The following is a 27,428-nucleotide window of genomic DNA, read 5'->3' on the forward strand; positions in this document are numbered from 1 at the left end:
CCCGAGCAGGCCCTCCACGGAAGCCACCAATACTGCGATGACTGCGAGCGGCTTGGGTCCCATTTACGACCTATAATTATGGCATCACCCAATCGTCGCCGCTCGCTGTCACCAGGTAACAAACCTTTCCCTACAGCAAGGAAAAGACTCCCCATGGGGAAAAGACTACAACTCCCAAGCATGCTTGCAAGGAAATGCCTCCCCCGGAATTAGAAAACCTCATTGCTGGCGAAGATGCTTAAGAGCGGGCTGTGCCCACATCCCGCCAACCCGCTTCCTCCATCACATTTCCGCGTTCAACTCCGCTCGCAAAGGAGGCGCTTACGCTACGGGGTGTGTCGCAAGAGCGAAGAACCAAGCACGCCCCCTGCGGCTCAGCGGCCACGTGACCCACCCATGGCCCTGTCAGCTGATCTCTGCTAAGCCGTGGCGGTCGTCTACTCTAGACGGTGATGGAGTTTCTTCTCGGCAATCCTTTTAGCTCTCAGGTCGGACAGCGCATTGGTAAGTGGCCGCCTGATTCTTGCGTTACGCTTCCTCTAACACACACACGCACACCCGCGCGTTTCCCGACTTCGACCGCTCGCGTGACTGTAGCTTTAAACTCTGGATTTTACCTCAAGTTCAGTGTCTAACCGCGGGAGGGGCGGAGTTTATAAACAACGGAGGCGGGGTTTAGATTGTTTTTTTTTCGGGCCGATGGGGATAGGATATGCTTTTGATGGACAGTTCGTGCTGATCAATGAGGTATGATCGAGGAGGCGGGTTCTTGGGGGTAGGCCTTGTAAGCCAATCCTGTCGCGGTAAGAGTACGGGAGGGGGGTCTCGAAGAAGGGATAAAGTTTGCTTATTTAAAGGGGACGCGCCTCTGGTGCGAACGTCACGCCCCTGGAAGGCTGGTCGCTCTCTTAGAGTGGGCTGCCTGCGAACGGTTGAGATAATTTTGAAAAGATCTTGGAAGCCTGCCCTTCAGTTGCTTCCGAGTTTGAGGAAATAGCTCAATGTCGCAAAAGCACGAATTGGCAAACAGTGAATGGGCGGAGGCCTAAATGCTTTCTTCCCAGTGACCAGAGACCGTCCATATGAAGTAGACTACAACTTCCATCTCTCCTGGGTGCATGGAATTTTTTAGTCTGTCCCATGGGGATGGCGTTGAGTGGGAGACACTAACTGGCTGTTCGGAGCACTAAACAAATTAAAGTCCAGTCCTAAGGAGAGGGAAAATCTATCTCTTAGCAGACACAGCATTTAAGTCACTAATAAGGAACCCGAGGCCTTGCTGCTGTTGCTGAATCGCATCTTGAACCCTTGCTCATCTTTCGTCATACAAGCTGGGGGCTCCTGGGAACTGTAGTTTTCAAATGTTTGCCGAGTTAACATTTTCTGTTGCTGACTTAAGAGTTCACAAAATTAACATTTATGAAACTATTGTGCATCCTTTGTCCTTAGTTGGGCCTGGGTAGCTGGGTTTAATCTTTGTTAATGTTTAACTCCGAACACTTAATGGTGTTTTTTCCTCTTTTTTTCTCCTTATTTTTATGAACATGTTCTAAATTAAGTTTAAGGATCTTAGGACAGGTTTCAGCAGTGAATGCTATACAATGGTCAAGAATGTCTATTGAGTGAGAAAATAGTGACATTGTTTCCTAAATCCTCCCTTCCTTTATCTGGAGGAAAAGTGCTGTAGGTACTCTTTAAAAATTAAGGCATGACAAGATTCACTTCTTGATCTCGGGGTTCTTATGTCAGATTGTGTGGAAAGAGGAGACATTGCCAGGGTTGGTGGATGTGTATTATATGTATTATATAACCATGTAAGCGTATAGTTTTGTAAGTAAAAAGCATACCACAGAAGAGTCATCTCACTATTCTACAGGTATATATTTTCCTTCTGGCATCATAATCTGTTTCATTCACAAAAAACCCATGTGACTTAACTAAAACATATTTCTGATTTAAATCTAAACTCTCCAAATAAGCTCTTTGCCTAAATTCACATGCACGTATATGCTGTTAATAATGCTGGGTAAAATCTATACTTAAGAGTGGATCAGTGACATTAAAATCGACTGAAACCAAATAAGATATAAATCTGTTCCACTGATTTCCGTGCTTTGCTTCATTTTATTCAACTCGGTTTTCACCCAATATAATTGTATGTTTGAAATATAATTTAAACTCCATATGTTGAAGTGTGCTTAGACTGTAAATGTTAATAGCATTAACTGATAAATCCCCTTCTGTCTTTAGTGGATAAAAAATAGATAATAGTTTTTGATGACATCGGAGTCCTTGGAATCTGAAACCTTCATAACCGATAATTCTTAACACGTTAATGATATGCCGAATCTCCATACCCTGGCAGCAGGCTAACATATATGTTGCTGAGTTTGCCTGTAAGAACTCAAACAATACTCACACTTATTGCTAGTTTGGAATATCAAATTTGCTGGCACAGTTAGTTTTGCTGTCTTCCAGCTAGAATTGTTGTTGTCAGGTGAGATTTAAACTGCTTTGTTCATTCCATATAAAAATTGTGTGGCCTGGGTTAGACTTTTGAGTTGTTGATGCTTCTAATTACAGCTTCTGAAGCTGAATTTAGCATCTACATTATTCACATCACTATTGAGTGCCTTGCGTCTTAGAATAGCTTCATAAAAGGAGTAACATTCAGTTGTCCTTGTTTTTTCCCCACTTCAAATGCAAAAACGTATGAAATATTATAACTCAAAATCGATTTCATTGATATATGAGAAGGGGGAAGTGTTTATTTGGTAGGATGAGGCTCTTTTATGAGGTCTCAATCTAAAGAGGTATTCAACAGAATGTTCAACACAGCCATACATGAGAACCATAGAATGAGATAGAATCAGGCCAGTGGTTTTCATTTGCAGCATAATGCACAGTCATAAGGAAACGGAAGAAGTTGCTAAGATATCAGTTTGCCATGGGCAATCTGCCTTGCTATCTCATGTTCTGTAATTCTCAGTTTTGGAGAGCAAACAAGCTTGGTTCCTCAGTTAAGGGAGCTCCATGGACCCACATAGGGGTAGACGTTTTCAAGAAAATATTGTAGAACCATTTATCCAAGATGGTATGAGGAGTCCTGCTTTGAGCATGGAGTTGGACTCCATTGTCTTCCTCCAATCCTATAAATTGCTGCTTTCAAAATATATCCAAATACAAACTTAGCAGCTATTGGCCCTCATGTCTTTAGGGATAATTGAGAAAAACCCATTTTGGTTGATAATTGAGAAAACCCCATTGAGAAAACCCCATTTTGACTTGTATGGAAGAGGTTGTTTCTAGAAGCTATAGTGGCAGTTCTCTCTTCAGAAAGGACACTAATGTGTTAACAGTGGAAATGACAATTTTTAAAGATGAGATGTGTTCTGCTAAATCCTGGAAGTGAAGTATGTTATCTGTTTTTTTTATATTTTTAATCAAAACTATATTAAAAAGAACTTTCAGCAGATGGCAATACCTAGTTGACTATATTCTCATGTGGTCAGATACAATTAGTAATTTGATAGGAGATCAGCAGGAAATTCCAAAACCATAAGCCAGACAGAAAAATCAAGGGGGGAGGGAGTGTGTCTCATAGTCATTTTTAAAGTTTTTTTAAAAATTAAGACTGGTATCTTAGTCACTCCAAGTTGAGCCTGAGTTGTAGGAAACTTTAATTTTTATTTATAAACTGAAAATATATTAGGCTTTACTCAATTATTTTATATCCACTACCATTTACATTCACCTAGTGGATTTTGTGTTAGTTTATTCCCAGAGTTTATGTGGGTGGACATTGTATTTCCATTTTGTTTAATTATTTCTGGCCCATTTTTGCATTTCCTGGAAATAAATATCTTCTGGAATATCTTTAAGATGTTCAGCCTGGATTTTTGTATCTATAGAAATAGCTCAATTTGTCCTATCATATTAATTTATTTCCAGTTTTGTGTATTATTGATAAGCATAACACCACAAAATGGTTCACGATTTAATATACAGTGATTACCAATTTTCAGTATTATGCTTACAGAAGTCTTATAAAAATTGGCCAATATTGTTCCAATAAAGCATGTAGGAACACAGAATAAGATATATTGGCTTGGCAAGGACATACATACATACGTACGTACGTACATACATACATACATACATACATACATACATTGTTTGAGAATTTTACAGCTCACCTATAAATAAATAAAATAGTTGCATAATGACATCATGGCTGAAATATTTTAAACAAGGATCTTGAACATCATTGTAAAAGCCATATAATCTAACCGGTAACAATAGAGAGTTATGTAATCTCTGAAAATTGTTTAATAATAGCTTTAGTGTCTCTTCTTGCACTAACTGCAATTTACTTGTTTTGTTTCAAGGGCAGATTCACAACACTATGCTGTAATCTAGATTGGAGTTTAGCAATGAAGAGACCATTAGAGACAGGCCATTCCAGTCCAGAGACATTACTGAAGCCCAGATGATGTAGAAGTGTTAAGAGAACTTCTCAGACAGATGTCCCCCTAATTCACATTAATAGAAAAAATGGAGAAGCACATTCAGATTTGTAATATTCTGTCTCGATACCCATCTTAAGATACCAGTTTTAATTTTTTTTAAAAAAAATAGCTTTAGATACACATGTTATCTGTTTCTTAGTCTGGACTACCTTATACTGCTGACAGGGAGCAACAGGAGCACAAGTATGTTGTATTCTTATTTTTTCAAAGAAAGTCCATCTAGAACAGTCTTCCTCAGCTTATTTATCCTGCAGGATTTGCAGATCTCAGGGAACTCCTACGCAAAAATTATACCTACAGTTAGTATTGTTTGAAACATGAAGTAAAAAAAAAACCTCTTTGTTTTTTCAAACAACCTGTCCCGGAACCCTGGGGTTTCATGGAAGAATCCCAGTGAGAAAAGATGATCTAGAATCAGAGATCTACTCATTTCCTTAACCATGAATTTTCAGAGTGTTGGAATTCAGTTTCAATTTATAATCTTTATACAGCACTATGTATCCAGGTACTAACCCCACTATTATGTGTATTGTGAAATCAAGTGGTACCCTAAACCTGATAAATTAAACCTCCTGAGTGATGATGGAGGGACAGAGCTGCTTGGTAACAGCATATCTGTGACACTCAGTTTCAACACCCTAATAATTTCTACCAGTGGCTTCTTACAAGTATTGTTTTATTACCTTAGCCAATCAGTTAAAAAGTAGACTTCAGGGCCTCTAGACTTCAAAAGACCTGGGACCAGAATGTTAGTAATTTGCCCAGAAGCAGGCAGGAGAAAGATCTTCAATGTATCACTCTTATATAGCTAACATATTTTAAACATATTGCTTTCACAGCTTTCAGTTAATAGTATTCATTGTTTTAAAAACTGAACCATACCTTGGAATTCCCAAGAAGCTCTGGCACTTTCTAAGTGTTTCAGTTTGTTAAATAACTGGTGCTAGATTGTTATTATCACCTTATTACAGAAATTCACCCAGGAAAAATAGGTGGTATTTTTAATCTGCTCTTCTGAGTGAAATTTCTTTTTCTTTCATTTGTCCTGTTTGTTGCTTTCTTGTATTACTGTGGATAACTTTTCTTCTTTTCCATTAGCTAATTACGTATAATTACCAGCTAGTACTGGACATCTGCTTTTTGACGGTGATGGTGGTAGTGTTTTTGTTTTTTTAATACCGGCAGTACTCTTTCCTGAACTTAAATTTATCTGTTTGCCAAAAACAATTGAGACTGCACTGATTGCGGGGTTCAACATTAGCACTAACAGCTTTGTTGGTCATCATCCTGGCATTAGCAACATTGTGGAGAGAACAAGAACTCCCTACAGTACAAGACACTATTGTATACATTATTTCTCTGAAGAATCATTGATAGATTGGAATTGTGCAGTATTTTATTAAAATAGGCAAAGATGGTTTAGATTCAGTAGGCACCATGTCTTTTTCTACAGTGTGAATCTAGTCATTTAGGCTCAGGAAATATTGAGTTCAGGACATACTACAGAAGTAGTGGCAGAGTGCAGCTACATGTTGGCAACTCCTTACTGCAGGGGTGTCAAACTCTATTGCATTGAGGGCCATATCAGGGTTGTGTTTGATCTTGGGGGTCTGGGATGGATGTGGCCAGGATGGGCGTGGCCAGCTTGATGTCACTCGTGCCGCGGGTGCCTGTGTTGGCCCGAGCACTCTGCCAGCAAAAACAGGCTCCCAAGCTCCATTTTCTGCTGGGACAGGTTCCTGCAAACCTCCGCCAGCGAAAATAGAACTCAGGAGGGCCACATGCTCCATTTTCACTGGCAGACGCACTGCAGGTCAATCCTTCACTGTTTCCAGAGCTGTCACGCTCTGGGCCTTGAGTTTGACTCCTTTACCTTACTGCCTCTACAACACCTCTGAAATCAAGTTTTTTCCTGAGCCTGCACATCTCTGGAGATGGCAGCTATTGAATAGACTATTACAACCAAAAGCTGGATAAGCGAACAAGGAGAAATCTACCAAAGGGCTTTCAGCAACAGGCCACATGACTAATGACTGGGGTGGAGGAACACAGTTGCCTTATTAGTGTGTGGTCAAGGTTTAATTATTGTTTAAGTGTTTATGTTCTGTTGTTTATATAATTGTTCTAATACATAAACCTTTTCTGTTCATTTTCTTTTTTTCTTTTTCTTTTTGTAGTATCACTTTATTATAGTATTTGGGATTTTTCTTTTGTTATGTTTAAAAGCATTTTTAAAGAGATACCACTTGACTAAAGACTAGTAGCAAAATACATAGTGTCTGTATCATGGGAGTAAACCAGTGGTTCTCAACCTTCCCAATGCCGTGACCCTTTAATACAGTTCCTCTTGTTGTGGTGACCCCCAACCATAGAGGAGCAGTGTCTCGGTTCCTAAGACCATCAAAAATATGTGTTTTCTGATGGTCTTAGGTGACCCCTCTGAAAGGGTCATTCGACCCCCAAAGGGATCCCGACCCACAGGTTGAGAACCGCTGGAGTAAACAAAGGGATTACTAGGCACCGTAACTGACTGGCTTGGTCCCTGGTGTATGTCTTAAGGAGAATGGGCCCTATATTTAGAGATTTTTTTTCAAGAGATATTCCATCTTTAATTTTGGACAACATCATGATTATTCTGAACAGCTCCTTTATGACTCGAAGCTCCAATTTGAGGAGCAAGTGAAGCTGTGTCGATGACGTCTAGGAAAACTTGCCATAGCCAACTCGCCACAGCCAACTCCCGCAGGACAAGAGTTACACTAATATCAAAGAAATGGTGGAATAGAATCATTAAAGAAAAAATGCAACAGGGGGAACAAAATGTAATGTGAATGACAAAAATTAAAATACTGTTTAATTATTTTAAATAATTAAATTGAATTTTTGAATTGGCTGGGGTGTGTTGGCCCATTCTGGTCTAGGTAGGCAGCTCCAATTAATGCACCAACTGCAAACTTTCCTGGAACAGAAGGTCTTACTATAGCCATTCACACTTTGGTTCATTTGCTCTGTTGCATGTGCACGGTGCTGTTGTTGAAGACCATTAGAAAGTTGCAATTGGTCCAGAATGGAGCAGTTCAAATAGTTATGGGTGTATCTGTACATTGAGAACTGCACTGGTGACCAGTTGACTTTTGTGTGCAATTTGAGATGATGGTTGTCACCCTTAAAGCTCTGTATGATTCTGTATAACAGATAAATGTCATGAGGACTGTCTCCCACTTGTATTTGTCCATACAATACCATCAGAAAAAGTAGGCTCCATGTGGTTTCTCTCTCTCAGGGAATACCATCAGAAAGGACTGAGAAAGTGTACTTTCTCAACTGCTCCTCCCCTTCTCTGAAACATTTTTCCTAAACTCTGACTGCTAAGATTCAGGAAACCTATCAAAATCTGGCTCTATCAGCAGACCTTAGGAGTAGATTTGTTTTGAGAATGTATTCATTTAATTGAATTGTATTTATTCCCTGGTGTACTGTTAATATTGTTACCAGTTGTAATGAACTTGTTATACTATTTTTTTTTCCAAACATGGTTATGTGTATTTGATATATAAACCTCAGAGTCAGCAATGGCTATTATAAGCCTAGTAAATTGAATACTAGAGGTTGCTATTTTTTCCATTTCCACAGAGAAAGCTACTGATGGCTCCTTACAGAATGAAGATTGGGCTCTTAACATGGAAATCTGTGACATCATTAATGAGACAGAAGAAGGGTAAGGAAACAAGTGCTGAAGTCAATAGTCATTTTCTGGATAGGTTCACTGATGATTTTGCATTAGCCTGCACATTTTCTGAAATCCTTAAAGACACACCCAGCTCAGGAAAAGTGATATGTATAACAGGGAACATTGATATAAAACATAACAGCTCTCCTGAAATCTGAAAAAAATAAAAATATTCTTAACTATCTCGTTAATGTATTTTTCTTTAGATCTGTTAATTTTAATTGTTAATTCTTTTTTTAAATAATTCAAATTATCTGCTTTTGCTTTTTAGTGCCTCACTTTCAGATATCTTCGTTAAGTTTAGTTTTGGTTCTTTTAATGCATGTGAACAAAATGTGTCTTGTGGAGGGAGGAGAGTCGTTTAATGTATTGTGAAGAAGAGGCTGCTCTTTTTGTGCTTTGGTTGGGAGATTCCAGGGTCTAATTGAAGATGAACAAACCTGATTCTGACCCTTATTGTCTGACAAATTGCAAACATATATTTTATGTTAGTACTTTTATTTTTAAGTAATGTTAATACTTTTATTATCTGACCTTTGCTATTGTTAGGCCCAAAGATGCTTTTCGAGCCATAAAGAAAAGGATTGTGGGAAATAAGAATTTCCATGAAGTGATGCTGGCTTTGACGGTGAGTATGGTGCAGATTTCTTAGATTTGGTGGATATAGGAAACCTACACACCCTGTTAAAATGCCAAGTTTTTGAAATGTAAAAGAAATCAGATCAAGATAAATCATTTCAGAATTTTTCCCACCTTTAATATAACATATAAGCTATACAATTCAATTGAAAAACAAACTGACATTTTTTAGGGAGAAAATAGCAATAAGAAACCAGAATAATTAAAAGTGGGGAAAATTCTGAAGTGATTTTCCAATATTTGAGGGGTTCCTACAAACATGAAGAGGTTAAACTATTTTCCAAAACACCAAATGACAAGACAATGGATGGAAACCAAACAAGGAGAATGTGAAACGACCACACCTTTCTACTTGCCTGTGAACACCAAGGGCAGTTTTTGCAACCAAGGAACTGAATCACTTGAGATTGGTACTGTATAGGTATTTCTAAAACACCAACTGTAATGTGATCAGGAACTAAAAAAGCAAGTAATTTCTAATGCATCTTGTTTGACTTCGCAGGTCCTTGAGACATGTGTCAAAAACTGTGGCCATCGCTTTCACATACTGGTTGCTAGCCAGGATTTTGTAGAAGGTGTATTAGTACGAACCATCCTTCCCAAAAACAATCCTCCAGCTATTATACATGATAAGGTGCTGACCCTCATCCAAGTAAGTGCATCCCTGTCAATCTTTCTGTCTTTCAGAGGGCCCTCCATGTATGAGAACAGTTACTTTGCCTAAACCACAAGCGCAGATTATTTTCATGCCAGTATGTAATCTATGCTTATTAAATAGAAGTAAACTTTCTATCCATGCTTGGTTTCCTGAAGATAAGTGAAAACTGAAACATATATGCACCTTGTAAATGTATTCCATTTGCATAGTATCAGGCCTTATCTTGTATAAAATAATGATAAATAATATCAGACTTATTTTGTATAAATAATTATGATAAGAGGCAAAACACAGGCAGCACGGGAAGCTACCTTTTTAACTCATGAAACCTGCTGTTTCTTTTAGAGCTCAGCTAGAATAGCTTACAAGCCTATAGTCACAGGCTAGAAACATAACAATGTGGTAAGATGGGTGGCGAACAAGTTTAATAAATTAGACATTTTTAAAAAGTTAAAATCAGGCTTTCTAACAGCTATACATGCTGCTAGTGTTATCGTATATCTACTCTTTATTAGATCATTCCAGTATTTATATTCACGCATCCAAAAACCTTTTAATAGCTGAAATGTCCAGGGTACGACAGAATATTCAAATCTGGTAACTGTTCTCTGCTTTTGATGCATAGTCTGTTTTTCTTGCATGCTTAACAGATCATAAAGTTCATGCTTTTTTAAAAAAAAAATCACACAGGAATTTAAAAATGAAAAATTGTAATTATTTTTCTGTCTTTATAGTCCTGGGCTGATGCCTTCCGTAGTACACCGGACCTGACTGGAGTTGTGACTGTTTATGAGGACTTGAGGAGAAAAGGCCTGGAGTTTCCCATGACAGATCTAGATATGCTATCACCCATCCATACACCCCAGAGGGTAAATGTTTAATGCACAATAATTCTTTATTTGCATTACAAATACTAGAGCAAAATATTACATGAATAATATTATATGAAATATATCTTGGAGATATTTAGAAACAGTGAGGTTGATTTGTTCCCATGTTTTTCCCTTCCCAAACTGATACATGTTATGAAAAAAAATAAAAGAGCTTTATGACAAGATACATCAAGTGTAGGGAAAGTAAACCGATCCCTTGGATTCGATGGGGAATTTATTGCTATCATAATCAGAGTCTAAGAACTATAAAGAATTTAAGAAACAGGCTTCGTAACCTCTGTCAGACATAGTTGAGATTTCTGAACACAAACTGCCTATGCGGTTTTGCACATTTCTCCCAAATCACACAATCTAATTGAAAATCTGCTTTGCTTTGCTTTGAAAAGCAACATATTTCTATCCTATCTTCTGCTCTCTGCTCATGCAGAGAAATGGAAAAAGCCAGGCTGCAATGACTGCTTTGGAAGCCACAGAGAAATATTAAGGGGAATGGGAAACACTTTGAGCTGCAGGACTGGCTCATTATTTAGATAAAAAGAAAACACCATAATTGTGGGTAAGAAAAACAGCATATAATATACTGGGCAGATTTTTTTTAATACCATAGAAATAACTGAACTGAATAACTGAACTCATCTCCTTTATGGATTTCTCTTTAGACTGTATACACACCACCAGAGTGCCAGTCAGGAGTTGTTTCATCAGCAGATTCTCCTCAAGCGATAGATTCAATCCTGCACCCTGTATCTTTACCACAAGTTCCAGAAATTGCAGCTGAGGCCTCTATCACACCTACGCCAGACCAGGTAAGAGCAACACGAACCCCTCCCTTCCCTCCATATAAGAGATTTTCTGGTTGAAGGCCACCCCTTTCTATTTCATTATGGCAAGTTTCTGAAAAAAGGACTCCACACACTTATGGACCATTGTCAAAGGACATGTTTGCCTGAAAGAGCAAGCAGTGCATGTAACAATATCGTGCAGGTGATTTAGACAGGATATAAGGATTCCTCTCTTTCCTGGGCTGATGGTAAATTCTCTGCAAGCCTATTACCATTTGTCATACAGAAAGGATAGTTTGTCTTTTTTTGCATTCTAGATGTTCATTATAAAAACATTATGTCTGAGCAAAAGCCAGGGGAGAAGGGGAATAGCCAGACTCCGATGTATTATTCACAAATAAAACCACATCCATTAGTACATATGTCACACCCTTTGTCATCTATTCATAACTTATCTGCAAAGTTTGAAGTGATGCTTCTTAGCTTCCACTTTTAGCTGTTAGTCTTTAGGTTATACCGACTATAAGGACATAACACTGGGGACAAAATTCTAGTTATTTATTCTAGCTGGTAGGACAAACTCTGCTGCTGTGGCTATTGCAACCATCTAACCATAGAGTTGAAGAATTCAAGGTAGAAGAGGAGTAAGTGGTGTTAACTCAAAATCTAAAATAAATTCGAGGAGATTCCCGAAAATATCCAGGAAGGGAGCAGTTTGTTTATGCTTAAATTACCACATCTAACAAAACAGAGAAAAATTTATAGGCAAGAGCAACCAGACTATATTCGTTGGATAAAATGTTGGTTTGACAAATTAAGGCAACATGTTCATCAGTAATGGAATGCTTAGAAAATGCCTCTATTGTTGTTTTCAGATTGGAAAATTACGCAGTGAACTGGAAGTGGTGAATGGAAATGTAAAAGTAATGTCTGAGATGTTAACAGAATTAGTGCCAGGACAAACTGAACCTTCTGACCTTGAACTACTCCAGGTAGGAAGTGCTGAAATGTGACATCTATTGTTGCTGTGTATACAAGGATTTCGTTTAGTTCAACTTAGCAATCACTGAGATGAGCCTTAACCCAACCCCAAAAAACTATTTTTGGGATTCATTTCCTGGATGAGGAAACATAGATTTTTAACTGATTAGTTATTAGCAGCTGCTTCTTAACCTAGTTTGTTTGGTTCTGTTCTCATAACTTGTACCTTCCTACTGTGGGTAGGAACTGAATCGGACGTGTAAAGCAATGCAGCAGCGTATATTGGAGCTGATTCCCCGCATCCTTAATGAACAGTTAACTGAAGAGCTGCTCATCGTCAATGACAACCTCAACAATATTTTCCTGCGCCATGAACGGTATTTCTGAGATCATCTTTTCTTTTTCCTTATTCTTTCCCTTCTTTTTTATATGTAAATATAAAAGCCTTGCTGTTTTCCATTGAAACTATCTCATTGATTTTCATAGGTTTGAACGGGTCCGATCTGGCCAGCCTGCAAAGGTATTTCAGCATTTACTTAGATTGTTTGAATTATAGCCCACCTTTTCTCCAAAAACTCAGTGGAGGATCCATGGCACTCCCTTAACCAATCTGTACCCTCAAAGCCATCTAGAGAGGTAGCTTGGGTTTAAAGAGTGTGTGGCCTAAAATTATTTATAAATTTCCTTGGCTGAGGTTGGACTTGATCCTGGGATCCTGAGTCCTAGTGCAATTATTTTACTGAATCACTCTGTCACTCCTTCAAAGCAATCTCATGTGGTCATATTATTGATATTGCTAGAGAATGATATAAAATAGCTAGTGCCTGCAGCAGCATACTTGAATTTATTTTGCATAGTCCTTCCTGGCTTCAAATGTTTGTAGGTGGGCTTTTTCCATCTAAAAGTGATAAAGATGTTAAAAGTTCTAGTGGCATTTTGCTGGTGAACTTATCTCCTCTTGGTTGGCCAAAATGTTTCCAATACAAGATGTATATCAGTTTATGATTCAAGAAGCATGTCAGTTTATGATACATAAAACTATACTAAGTTTTGCATTGATTAGATTTAGAGAAAGATTCTATGAGGATTGTTCGTTAATATTCCTGGTTGTTTGAACTAATCATAACTAGGGCAATAGCTGTGGTTCAGGAGAAGAGTTTGTGTACTCTGTGCCAAAGATCCTAGATTCAGTTCTGGCTTTTCCAGAATAGAAATGGACAAGAACAGCCAGTCAGTGTAAGGAATAGTTTGAGATGATGAATAATATTTTTTATCTCATCTTAGAAACACTTTCCTTCATTTGTGTACGTTAGACTTGTCATTTTGTCACATGCTTTCATAACCATCCTTTAACATCATGGCATAAACTTCAATTCTAGGGAGCCCACAGACTTACTGATTCCATGGTATAACCTGTATTGGAAGCATGAAGTCTGTCATGTATTGAAGTCCTAAGATGCTCCAGGAAATGCTTGTGTGAGAGTTCCTTTGAACATTGGGTGGCCTTTTCTTTATTTTTCCTTGTTAGAACAGTAACACCCTTTTTAACTGACTGTTTCATGCAATAATAACAGAGTTGGAGGGGCCTTGTGTAGCAACTTTTCATTCATATCACACTTTTCTGAGGCTTCCATATCCTTGGTTGGATTTCCCCGAAAAATCAAAACACTTGATCAGTGAATTGGAAGGCATGTTTTGGAAGAAATGCTGTAATCCTTCACAGTAATCCAAGATTAGCAAAATGCATTTTCTTTTTTCCCCTTCCAAGCAACAAAATGACACAGAGAATGAAAACAGTATGCTTGACATGGGACCTAGTATCACACCAGCACAAAAAGTTCCTGAAACTGCCAATACACTTTCATCTCAACTTGCAGGAATTGGTAAGTAGCTCTTTTCCCCATTCTTACTCAGAAATCTGGTCATTTTGTGAGCTCTCTCTAGTTTTTATACAATTTCCCTCCTATTTAAAAAAAACAAAACATTGTTTGAATGTAGGCCAACACAAGCAGTCATAGGCAGATTTATTGAGAAATTATTGAAAACCTGATAGCCACCTTTGCCCATATGCATGTAGAAGTCACAATAGAACTTTCTAATATTTTCTTCATCTGGAAAATTTGCGCCCTCCATGCAAGAGAGCTTGATTCTTCTTTTTCAAATCGAAAGATTCATTACATCTTCATATATTTTTAACACTCTATCCTTTGCCTTATAGATCTCAGTTCTAACAGTGTCAGTTCAGGTTTACAATCCCTCAATAATTCCAGCAAACTGGAAGAAGAGTTTGATATGTTTGCACTGACCCGTGGCAGTTCCTTGGCTGAGCAACGCAAAGAGTAAGTGAATATACCCACCATACTAATATGGGCAAAAATAACGAATACTGTAAAGCAAACTTTTGAAACTAAGAGATGAATTGATAATTAATGTATGTTTCTATTCAGATTTTACTGGTGTCATTTTGATTTAAAACTATACAAAATGTTGAATTTATTTTTTAAATTAGACATAATTTCAAAAGCTATCAGCTATCTTCCCTTCCATATTTTTCATGTAGAGAAGGAAGTTGTTAATCCAAAATTCTTGAGTCCTGTAAGTAGAAAAAAAATGGGCAAACCAAGAGACTGAAATCAAGGCTGCCAATGTTATGAAGAATAAGTTTTGAAAGTGATGTCACATGACTCACGTAGCATCAGTCTTGCCATGTTGTATGTGAAATTGAAAATCTTAGTTTTGGTGTTACTTTGGGAATGATGGGTTCCCTTAGCAGAGGATTACCATTAGAATTAGATTTCCTTTTTGACAATAGACTACTGAATTTTAGGTATTGACTCCTTAAATTTTTAATACAGTGATACTAACAAAACATATTTTGTGTCTTATTAAGCCCCAACAATAATGCTAGTGTGGATTTGGGAATTAGATTGTTGAGATTTTCAAAAGACTGTTTGTTGTTCTCCAAAAAACTAGGACAAACCTGAGCTGTAATTAGCACATTCCTCTTCTCCACTCCCTGTCCCCCTTGGCATTTCCTAAACCTCTAGTAGTTTCTGTGAATTGCAGCTGCAATAAATTAGAAGGTTTATTGTTAATAGCATGGACAAAATGAAGAACAGATTTATGAATTAGAGCAATCTAGCAATGTAACTGTCAATTAAGACTAATGCTTTAGTTACTGTTATGCACCTCCCCTGGTCACTCTGGCTGTAATGGGTTTTCATTGCCTCTCCCAACCTCCAGACACTCTTTGCACAGCTTCCTGCTGCATTGGGTTCCACACTCCTGGGCCTTCTGTCCCTGTCATGCCTTTGCTCCACTGACTTCTTCTGACCTCCAAAAGGGTGCCCAGCCAATGCGACGTTGCAGTCTTCCTGCAGAAACAGCCTTGTATGTTCTGGAGTGGGCATTATTTGTATAATCTCTCAGAATGGAGTGATTTTCCAAATCATGCCATTTGGAAAATCATGTCCTTCTGAGAGATTGCAAGAATGGCAGCCACTTCCAGAATGGCGCGAGGCGGCTTCTGTAAAAGCCTGTGTGGCACATCAGCTGGACGCTCTGTTGGAAAAGTGATCTTTGGAGATCTTTCCAAAAGAGAGTCGGCTGATGGGTGCCACGCAGCAGCCTTCCTATATAGAAGCTGCTTAGTGCCATCTTGAAAGTGGGCGCCATTTTGGAAATGACTGCTATTCTTGAATTGTGAGAATTGTGACTGCTTCCAAAATAGTACATGCTTCCAGCATAGCACCAGGTAGTTTCTGTATAGGAAAGCTGCAGAGCACACAGGCTGATTCTCTTTCAGAAAGGCAGTCTTTGGGAGAGGTAAGTGGAGCAAGGCCCATCGGGGCTGCCTCAAGGGCGTGGGACTCAATGGGACAGGGAACAGGCCAAGGTCTGTAGGGACCATGCCAAGTGGAAGGTAGGGCCCAGGTAGGACAGGATTGGGTGGGGGAGGATTGTAGCATCCCCAAGATCGGTTGTAGAGGTGAGCAGATTGTCAAGTTCCTGAATTGTGATCATGTGGGCACAGGGTCATTACAGCAGTCAGAATGTCAAGTACAATGTTTAAGTCCCTTGGTTCAGCACCATTGTAATTTCAAACAGTTGCTTAACAGATGGTCGGCAGTTGAGGACTAGCTGCTCCTTATTTATTTATTTATCTAGAGGTGGTAATGCAGACTTTCTGCAAGCTGTTATGCAAACTAAAAGCATGAGCTGTTGCCACAGCAAATGACCAAGTTAGCATTTTTTGAGGAAACTGTTTGTCAGAAACTTCTTTGATTTTAATTTTCTAACATATTCTTAATTACCTAGTGGTTTGAGAGATAAACATCTCAAAAATTGACACAGCTCTTCACTCTATAACGCAATAGACATTTCCTACAACAGGACTGGCTATTTTGATACACCCTACTGACACGTTCCTGGTGGTGCAAAACTATGCATTCACCAAATAGCTTTAAAGTAATCATAATTTCCCTCACTTTTTCCCAAGATTTGTTTAATAGGAATAATGGCAGTGCTGATCCACTCTGCAGAATGGCTATGAAAATTACATGAGGCATTTTGTATAGCAAAAAAGTATGATACGAATTTATCTGACTTTAGTCTTGCAATGATATATGGCTAATTCTGAGGGTCTTGTCCAATTCGGTAGTTCCCAAAAAACACAGCTGTGTCCTGATATATTTTTCAGACTTGATGGCATAAAATTAAAGCAAGTCTTTGAGTGACATCGGTGCTAATAGAAACAGATGTTTTTACGGCCATGTGCACTTATGCCCCCTCCAACACTTAGCAAAATAGGCTACGTGCCAGTACGCTTCTAGGCACCACTGATTCAGCTCTTGTAGCCACTGAAGAGCTTATAATGCTTGCCGCAGAGCGTGCCTTTTCAGAGATTCTGCCTGGTTCAAAGATGAAGGGAAATCATAGCAGAATACGGACGCCCCGTGCATATACCAGGCTGCAGGAAGACTACTCCTGGCCAGCTTGCTTTTAATGGAATACAAAGTAGAAATGGGAACTATATGGAAAGAAAGCAGAGAACTAGAAGCAGCTGAAACTTAATCTCTTGACATCCAGTCTGGCTGATCTTTTCCCACTCTGAATAATTGCATAGGAACTGGCAGCATATTTTCTCCAGCACTACTTGATCCTCTTAAGATTAAGACAAATATAATCTTTCCGATAAAGGGACACCTATCTCAAGTTGGACTGGTTGCTTCCTATTTTAATTTTTTTTGCCCGGAAACCAGATCAGGATTATCTATTCTGCAGCATGTCTCTACTTCTGCATATGTTTGTGTTTTTCTTTTTCTATGCTTTGACGGTCAGATCAAGATAACTTTACTGGAGTTGGGTTTGGATGTCCTTCCAAAACATCATGAACAAGTTCTGGCAACATCTTAAACCTTTCCTGCCTTTCTGCCTTGTCACTGGTATGGTGGTGGCACTCTGCTTCATCCTCGATGCTATTGTGCACAGTGGGCCCTTCACTGACAAGCATTTCTTTGAAAAGTTCGAGCAGAGGTGGCCCAACCCCCTGGCTACAAGAAGGAACACGTCCCAGTGATTATGGGTAGGGCAGAAATATGGTTCGGAGGGAGCTCATTTCTGGGCAACACCATCCAAGGCTGCATTGGCCCCTTGTAAGAAAGAATTTAAGAGTGTAGACAGAAGGCAGATTTGGATATACTTTAGAGTAAATAACAAAACTTGAGTTATTTTTTTCAAAAGGGTGTAACTGTGTGAAACAGTTTCTATGAGATGATATTCAGCATCGCAATAGCTGAATGCATTAATCTGGAAAAGTTATGCCTGTCTAATTTTACCTGCAAAACAGACAATGTAATGTGTGTTAAGTTCATGCATTAAGGTGAAATAGAGATATAGAACTATATGCATGTGCAGTTCTATACTGAGTGCCTATAACATCATATTTAAATGAAAGTACCTTATTGTCTCTCCCTTTAGAGCTATAATTAAAATAATGTTTGCAAAAAATCTCAATAAGCAAGCAGACAGACAGATTGCTAGAGGCAGGGCACAGCAGATTAGTATCTTTTATCATCCTTTACATAACTACCAACTTCAGAATGCCTTCAGTAAAAGCTCAGACTAAAAGGTAGCATAGAAGAGTGTTTTATTTGCTTAGTGTATGCAGGCTGAAAAACTACATTTTTCTCAAAATGAGATGTAGATTTGATTAGAGGATCAGGTTTCCCAAACAAACTGGTTTTTTAAGGTTTAGTTCCTAAGATGTCGGGCTGAGAAGACTCAGAATCATTGGATGACTTACAGCCTTTCATCTGTTCTCAACCAACTCATTTCAGTACTCTTGCAATAAAATTACTTTTTCTAAAATTATTCTTAAATAATTAATCTTATTGTAAATCTCCGCAAACAAATTGGTTCTCCATCAGCTGTAAACTACTATACCAAAATGAAGTTCAAGCTGATTAGGAATGGATTTTTATGCAGAATGCCTAGGCAACCCATTTAATTCTGGTATTTGACAGATGTGCAAACTCAGAAATCCTTAATTCTAGTCAAAAACAAAACAGATTCTGCATGTATGCAATCTGACTTTCTGTGCTTTATCACATTGGGAAAATATTCAGTGAAACTATATTTGAATATTAAATTTTAGAATGAAACAGTTGCAACTGCTTCCTCTAATATATATACATGCAAATCAATATGCAATAGAGAAATATCTAGCTATCAAAGACTTGGACTTAAAATCTTTGTTGCATCTTAACTCTTTGGTCACTTTATTCTTGTACATCAGTGCTTAAGATTATTCACAGCTATTCTAATCAGCTACAAAAACAAAATATTCTAAGTCTGCTAAATATAATAAGTAATTCACACCAGTAGCACCGTCCAATTATAACTACAGTCTGGCAAAACATTTTCACATGCCTCCTTAAAAGGGATTGTCCGCTAAATATAATAAATAATTCACACCAGTAGCACCGTCCAATTATAACTACAGTCTGGCAAAACATTTTCACATGCCTCCTTAAAAGAGATTAAGTAGCTGAGAAGGAGATTTCATATCTGCAGTACTACAATTACAGTGGAAATCGTACTGAGATGAAATGTGGAGTAAGGACTTTTCTACAGTTTTCACATGGCCTTCTCTACACACAAAGTAAGCCATTTTTTAAAGTGTGAAGGATTCTACAAACCTGGGATTGATGGGTGGTTAAAGGATATACCCGTAGTACAAAGAATGTGCAAGAATTTCTGTGCTGCCAGTGTCTTATCAACCTTATTAATGCTATCCAAATGTATTTCAACAACTACTGATAATTACATTTAAGGAATTATAACAACCTCTAGGAGTAAGCAGTTTTGTCATGGAATTTGGATAGAGGTTGGGTATAATATTTCAATACCTCATAAATACACAGAAGAGACTGCAGGTTCACACATTTGCTAGAAGCCATTCTGAGAATGTTCAGCAGTTTTCATTGAACATTCATTGTAAATAATTCATCTGAGAGATCTACTGATTACCAATAATGAAATAGTGGTTTTCCTGATTGTTATTTTACTTCTAAATGTGAATCCCAACTTTGTATGCAACTATCTGAACTATCTATTTTCCAATCTACAATGCAGTTGTATTTGCTGTTTTATTTCATCCTCAAATGACCACAACTAATCAGTATAATAAATTAAATCTAATATCTGATTTCACCATCTATTCCTTGAAAATTCTTTAATATTGTATGAGCCAGATAAAAAAGACAATTGAAGGGGAGTTTTTTTAATTTTGACATTAAATTTTTCTCCAAATTCTTTCTCTTTCACATCTCTTTATTAAACTTGTTTTATGGTCAACCTAAGTACATCTATATGCCAGCGTTTACCAAATTATGGGATGGATGGGTGATAGGTAGAATCTTATAAGTCAATCACAGTATTTTTTTTTCTTCAAAGAAAACGTAGTTTACACATAAGAACATTCAACTGTTATGCATCAAATGAATAAGAAAATTTAAAAGAAAATGACAAATTAGACATGTAATTTATATAATACATTTCTATTGGGCCTGATTATTGATATGTCTATGTGGTGTGTGTGTGTGTGTGTGTGTGTGTGTGTGTGTGTGTATAAAGGACTCCCAACCTCACCCCAGAAATATGGAACATAATTTGTGCTTTAGATAAAATGCCCAAACCCATGTCTATTGGCTAATCTGATTTCCTCTTTCAGGGTGAAGTATGAAGATCCTTTAGCAACAAAAGGTCTAGCTGGAGCCTTGGATGCCAGACAACAGAATACAGGAGCAGTGAGTAGCTGTCTATCAAACTGTTGGACACTTGTATATATAACTTCCTAACTATATAATTGAAGAGGCATATCATGCCTATTCAAGGCATCATATCCTGCCTATTCAAGGCCTCCCCATATGTACTACTGACCTCCAACCAGCACAATCAGTTATTTTGCTGAGACAATGTGAAGTGAAATTCAAAATAACTGAAGGATGCTAAATTTGGAGAAATGATAGTAATTATCTCTCTTGATAATACAGCTTTCTATGTTTTCATGTATAATTTGTGTATGAATATATCTACTACTCCAAAGTGAGAGAACATGCATCTATCCATAGTGACGATAAATATTGTAAGGAAGAGGCAAAATGATTTCAGATTTCAATTCATTTTCAAGCAATTTTTTCACAATATAGTTTCCACAATAGTTCATAATAAATCACAATAGACTACTTATATACGTTCAGCAATAATGCAAACTAAAGATCCATAGTAATTCACTACATTGTGTTTAATACTTCATTAAAATTCAGTTGAATTGGAAAAACATAATCCAAATATTTAAAAGGTATTTCCACAAAGTTCTGAAATATATAACATTTTAATCAACCCAATACTTCGGTCTCACAATACAGTATCTTGGAATTATTATACCACAACCATAAGAAAAAATGCTAATTAAAAATGCAATATGTATCATTGAAATTCTTCAATCAATTAACAATCATCAAGCTCCAAAAATACAATACTAAAAAAAAAAAAAACCCCTCTGCAAAAGAGAATGAGTCCTATGCATTCATGCTGGGGTAAATACAGTCAAAAAGATGAGCAGTTCTCTAAATATATCGCCTTCCTGTGTTGAATCCACTTTATGGTAACATAGTTTTCAAATATAGTCCATCTGAATCGAGCTTTTGAAGTCTGAGTTACACCCCTTAAATAGCTATCCTCCTTTAATTCAATCCTTAAGAGCAAATGACACTGTTTGTCCATTCAGTTTCTTTCTGTTTTGTAGATAGTTCAACCTTCTCTTACGGACTTGGGCCATAAGTTCCTTCAATTTCATTAAAAAGAATGACAGGAGAGAAGTCCCCCATGATCTTTTAGATAGAGGGGATACTTCCCCTACTAAGAACATTGCTCCCTGTTTTCCTCATCACCCACATTTTCTACCTTCTTTGAAAACAAATTTTCTCTTAACTAGCTGGAGCCAGGTGGTACTACTGATGAGGCCCCGATTTCAAACTGGATGATGCGCCAAGGAATGGTGAGAATGTATCACTGCTGGGGAAGATTTTAAAAAGCACTTAAAGAATATTAAGCATATTGTGGCACAGATTGAACACTAAGTGGGGACAACAGTTTGAAGCCAAGAAACCTCTTCTTCAAAATGCCACATTCCAGATTCTACCTGGTAGAGGAACAGTTTTTTACAATAGCCAAAATAGAATCTTCTACAGCTTTTGAATTTATTCCCACCATCTTTGTAACATGATGTGTATAACTCTGAATGCACTTGCATTGCATTGCAGTCCTGAGGTTATGTACGAAAAATCCAGTATTTCTTTCATGAAGGACTAGAAATGTTCTCCTTATTTCAGGAGGGAGTGAGGAGAAAGACTGAAAGGATTATGAAGTGACCATCACCTACAAGGTTCCCTATCAAGCAAGGATTTGTACTTTTCACATAGTGCACATTCAGTCATCTAGTAACAAGTTCTGCTTTGCCTCTTCTTTTGACTTTTTTCTGTAGCACCCATTTTCAGGAGAAATATACGCACAAGCACTAGAAATATCCAGCTGCCTATCATTTTGATCCTGGGATTCCAAGATTATACATGCCATTCAGTGGCAGATTAAGACTCACTGGTGTCCTAAGCACGGACAAATCTTGATTCCCCCCTCCTTTGCACACACTGTACAAATCTTCATTGGTTGTTTTTTTTCTTTCTCACCTTCGTGGTGCCCCCTTGAACCTGGTGCCCTAAGCACATGCTCAGTCTGCTTAATGGTTAATATACCATTGATGCCATTGAACTAATTAATAACGTCAACCTAGGATTGGAATTGTACTGCTTTGTCCAAGCTGAACCCATACACTGTTCTGAATTACTTTAGTAGCTCTCATTTCCATCTGTTCCAGAAAGCTTTTCCGGGGATAAAATAAATTATGACCACATTTTTCTTAATAATGCTTCTCTTCCCCAAATTTTCAACCCAGCTTGATTTGAACAGAAGAAGAAAACAGAGCTTTATCTTGGCAGAGGGAAGAGAATGAGATAAAAATAGATCAGATTCTGGTAGTGGCTTTAAAGGAACTGATTGTATGATTTCTTCCCTTGGGCTAGTTGGCTTCTATTCATTTGGTTCTTTACTCTTTGCTTCCCAATGGTTTTGTAAACAAAAGCTGAGTACTTTTTCTGCCTGAATAGTATTTGTGCTTTAACTTTGACTTTAAATTAATCTTTCATATGAATCTCTCTATTACGATCACACCTGCTTGCTTTTGAATAGTGAAAGCCAAAATAAACATATATTCTTTCTTTTACACATTCTGGCTTATCAAGATAAGCTTACTTGGTTTAAGATAGGAACATGAACTTAAAAATGAAGAAGTGAGGAAGTAAGAAGTGGAGTTTCATCATTACATGATGAAATTACAATATAATTCCCCAGGCAAGTTTTCATTTTTAGTTTAATGGAAACAAAACCCTTTGTATCACAGTCACAGGTTATATGTTTAATAGCAATAAGTAAAAATGGCTACCTAATACATTGTTTATATAAGAAACCCTATTTCCTTTCAATTTTAAGTATGCTTTAAAAGTATTTTGCTAACCACAGGAAATAGGCAAAATATGAGAACCTTATTTAAATATTTTTCTTGGATTTACATCCCTTTCACCACCTTTCACTCAGGAACTCCAGGCAACTAACACATCACTCTTTCCTCCACTTGTCCCTCCCACCCACCCACCCCAAAAAAACAACAGTAGGAAGAAGATTAGTGTAAGCCATCATAATTAGCCAAAAGAGATGAAAGTGTAGAGGAAAGAAGTGAAACTTGGAGTGTATAATTTTTGTGCCAGAGTGGCTGTAATGAGAGCTTAAAGTGGCCTTTCTATTAGAAGATGGGAGCAAAGCAGAAGCCACAGAAGCACTTTTGCTAGACATAAATTACCCGATTTTTGTTTTGCAAAATGTTATTCCTTAGGCTTGTTAAAAACAGTAATGATACCTAAAATAAACAAAAACACAAAAGATTTCTGTGCTTTGCTTAATAAAATGAAAACATCTGTCAAAGCCTTCTAATTAATGATGTCTCTCCATATACATTATGATGTTATCCATAGTCTCTACCAGTTAAGGTAAGGCTCAAGCTGTGTGAGAAAGATTTTGAACCATTTTTCAGTGACGCTAAGAAATGTTGAACCAAGAATTGGACTGATTGAAACCATGACTTTTTAACCCTGAGGGTTGAGGATATATTTTTTTACAAACATGGATATGCAAGGACTATTTGGTCTTTTTCTTTTTCTCACTTTCCTTCTCAGATTCCTGTATCCCAGGCTGCTTTCATGGAGGAAATTGAACAGTGGATCTCCACTGAAGGAGTATGTAATAAAGATGAAATGCTTCTGTATAAGAAGGAGTTAATTACTTGCTCATCCTTGTGGGGAGGGACATACATAACTAAATGGTATATCCTGGGAGGAGGGGGGGAGAGGAATCCTACATTCTGTCTCTAGCTTAGAGGTGATCAGTATTAACTACTGAGCCTGACTTCCTCTCTTGCATTACTCTCCTTGAGTCCCTTCTGACAATGAAAAGGAAATGTCTACTTTTCCTTTCTTGTGGCCAGGTCGGTCTTCACTGACATATCAGCATTAAAAACAGAAATTTGATATCAGTGTCCCAAATTCAACTGCTCCTTGAAACACATTACTCTGTAGGTATGGTGGTGAACATACTGTATACCAGATCTTAGTATTTGTGGAAAAATCTGTTCCACGTGAGCCCTGCGAGTTTCCATTTACTCTTATTTGGTTTCCATATTGCCTTTTTTTCTCCTCAGGAAAACGAGACAGTGGATCCAAAGGGTGTCACCAGTGAAGGCAAGTTATACCCAATCATATATTCTATCCTTTATGACTGATATTCTCCAGCTATTCGGCCTGAAATGTTCTTCATCTATTGACCCCCATGTGTACAAAGTCTAAAATCAAACCATCCTATATTAACAACACACAAACATGATTTCTTAGCATACCTGTAATTTTTGTAACCCCCTAATAGGGTTACCAGAATCTGTTAGATCTGTTAGCTCTTGTACCTATGCATTCAGAAATGCCCTGATGAAAACAGCTGTTTGTCATTGATTATTACCACAGCCATATGATCTGTGCAACTCCAGATATGTGTTTCACCAATGGAAGAGTGTTCTGACCTAGGCTTCCCCAGCAGCACAAAGCCGAGTCCAAGTCCTGATAAAACTCCTTTTATTTAATTTACAGTGAATTCCCCTCCAGCCAAGTCCTGGACCACAGTCTTTCAAGATAGTTCACAATTACTGACCTTATCAGGTTTGGAGAGTCTTTCAGACACCATAATACTTGGCAAGAATGCAGGAATGAAGTAATTGTCTCCTGCAAACACCCCTCCCCTTTCGCTCCTCTTTTGTTCCCTATGGGAGGGGCCATTCACCATCCACCTGTGACCTTAAACCCTTGTTCCTTAGCTGTTCCCTTCATCTGGCAACTCTGCCCATGCACACGCTCCAGCTGTTCCTCTGCCTCACTGATGTCTGATTCCAAAGGCAGCTGATAACTGTCAGATGGCCCTGGCCCCATCTCTGCCTCCTACGCAGAGTACTCGTCAGAGCCTTTCCCCAGACTCCATGACTGGCCCATGTTCCCCTCCAATCTCCTCACTATCCAAATCTGCTGCCAGCTCTGCTTGTCACTGGCGGGCCATAACAAAGAGAATATTTGTAACTCAGACTTGAAATGGGGGATCCTTGGTGCTTTCTGGGCTTGGTTTATTTATTTATTTTATTTATTTACTGAGCGCTTATAGACCGCCCCCTCTCCCGAAAGGGACTCAGGGCGGTGTACAGTCCATATCAGAAATACATCATATAGATAACTATAAAATTAAACAATTAAAATTATTAAATAGATAAATAGATATGAAGGAGGATAAAAAGGTTTAAATAACTGTACAGCTGAGTAAATAATTTAAAACCCCAACAAATATCCCATAAAATTAAATTTAAAAACAATTCCCCTAAAAAACCAGTTAAAAAATATGTTTGCCAGGAGGTAGCAGTTATGATTATGCCAGGCCAGCCAATCGGAACAGGTGTGTCTTCAATTTTTGTCAGAAGGAGCGGATTTCAGTGGTGGTATTTCATTACCTGTTTGGGTAATGAAAGGCCTGCAAGAAATCAACCAAGCTCATAGAGCACCAAGAACCCCCCACAGATATTTCATTTGTAATTCCTCCCAGTGCCCTTCCAGCCCTGGCTTAATTCTTCCTCTTTTAAAATTATCCCTAATTCTTTTTTCCCCAGAGTTTGACAGATTCCTTGAGGAACGTGCAAAGGTGGCAGATCGACTTCCTATCCTTCCCAGCACCCCCACAGGGGCTCCTTCCACATCAACATCCACTAACTCTGGTCCTCAGCGAAAGAAGGACAAAGAGGAAGATGCAATGTTCGCTTTATGAGCCGTCCTGCCGCTTGGTGTGCCGTGGTGACAAGAGGACCCGTGTGTTCTGCACTGCACTTCTTGGGGGAAGAGAGGGGAATCCAAAGGAGACAAGATCGGAGAAGAGAATCTTCCCTTTTCCTTCTCCCTGCCTTCTTTCCAGACTGCTTCGGGTTAGGTTAATCATTGCTGCAATAGGGGACACTAAAGCAAAGCAAGCAGTAGGAAGAGGTGGCAGAGCTGTCAGATGTATTTGCCAGATGGATGGGGATTTCTCCAGGGAGATCTAGGCAGTCTTGGGTGTGTTCTTCATTGTTTTGTTGTGCATATCTTTCTCCAATGATGATGACTCTTAAAGGTCGTGCTAAAAATGGGTAATAGGATTTGTCAGTTTTTCCCAATACTACTGGAAGTTGCACAAAATGGTCACATTGAGCAGCTTCTTTCAATCCTTAGCTGGCTTTTCTGTATTTTTCTTCTCCTCTACACATCCAGTTTGCTGTGACAAAAAAACAGAGTACTGTTTGTGGTCTTTTTTCACACACACACATGTAAACACTCGGTTACATGCCAATATTTCTGCATGAAGAATTTCTGCTCCCAAGCCAAGCACATTCTCTCTCCAGTCCAGATACCAGCTGCATAGTGCGTAATTCTGAGCAGTATCAATTTCTTCCAAGACTGGCTTCTTTCAGTTTGCAAAGCTAGAATGTCCAGGAGGCAAAGATGTTTGTGAAAAAAAAGTTGAATCTGATGGAACTCACTATCATGACTTTTCTGTTTTTACCATAATCTTTCCTTAGGTTGCATTCCACTATCATTCTCAGAAAGAACTGCAAATGACATTCGCCAGGTTTATGGTTTAAGAACGGTTTTGGGGGAAGGCAATATTGAATTATGTCATGTAATTGGGAGACTTGCTTTGTATATGCCATATTAAAGAAATGACTTCACTACAAATATCTGTTTTCTATGTGGCTTGCAGTATAATACAATTTCTAATCAAATGTGGAGAAAGAGTACAAGGAGAAGCAGTTAAGAGGCTTCTCAACAAGAATTTGTAGTTCCTAGCAGAAAAACAAAGCAAGGAAGTAACTCCTAACTGAAGTTTGCCTGTATTAATTTAGAATGTGAACATTTGCCAAGTAGATGCCACCTGTACATATCCAACTGAACATGGATATTCTTACACCAAGCCCATAAAACTCAAGCT

At 38.2% G+C, this 27,428-nt stretch overlaps 1 protein-coding gene across 2 annotated transcripts; it reads left to right on the forward strand.

Annotated features, from left to right (window-relative positions):
* The first annotated feature begins 251 nt into the window (after window positions 1-251).
* On the forward strand, window positions 252-27,175 carry TOM1 (target of myb1 membrane trafficking protein). Of its 2 annotated transcripts, XM_081957892.1 has the most exons (16): window positions 252-504; window positions 8,163-8,247; window positions 8,809-8,887; window positions 9,401-9,550; window positions 10,291-10,425; window positions 11,109-11,255; window positions 12,107-12,223; window positions 12,456-12,589; window positions 12,699-12,732; window positions 13,981-14,095; window positions 14,431-14,551; window positions 20,446-20,521; window positions 21,712-21,774; window positions 24,062-24,121; window positions 24,583-24,622; window positions 26,080-27,175. In XM_081957892.1, the coding sequence occupies exons 1-16, from the start codon at window positions 453-455 to the stop codon at window positions 26,232-26,234; spliced, it is 1,563 nt and encodes a 520-aa protein (XP_081814018.1). In that variant the 5' UTR covers window positions 252-452; the 3' UTR covers window positions 26,235-27,175. The 2 variants fall into 2 exon arrangements, with proteins under 2 accessions (XP_081814018.1, XP_081814019.1); XM_081957893.1 differs by lacking the exon at window positions 21,712-21,774 and having other exon boundaries at window positions 254-504.
* The last annotated feature ends 253 nt before the right edge of the window (window positions 27,176-27,428 follow it).

Source organism: Natrix helvetica, assembly GCF_964273705.1.
Source record: "Natrix helvetica genome assembly, chromosome: 6".
NCBI classification, from domain to species: Eukaryota; Metazoa; Chordata; class Lepidosauria; order Squamata; family Natricidae; genus Natrix; species Natrix helvetica.

Excerpts from the sequence above, each read along its gene's own strand:
- TOM1 (XM_081957892.1), top strand. The coding sequence starts at position 453 with ATGGAGTTTCTTCTCGGCAATCCTTTTAGCTCTCAGGTCGGACAGCGC. Across the intron at positions 12,224-12,455 it reads CTGACCTTGAACTACTCCAG|GAACTGAATCGGACGTGTAA; the intron begins GTAGGAAGTGCT and ends TACTGTGGGTAG. Across the intron at positions 20,522-21,711 it reads GACAACAGAATACAGGAGCA|CTGGAGCCAGGTGGTACTAC; the intron begins GTGAGTAGCTGT and ends TCTCTTAACTAG.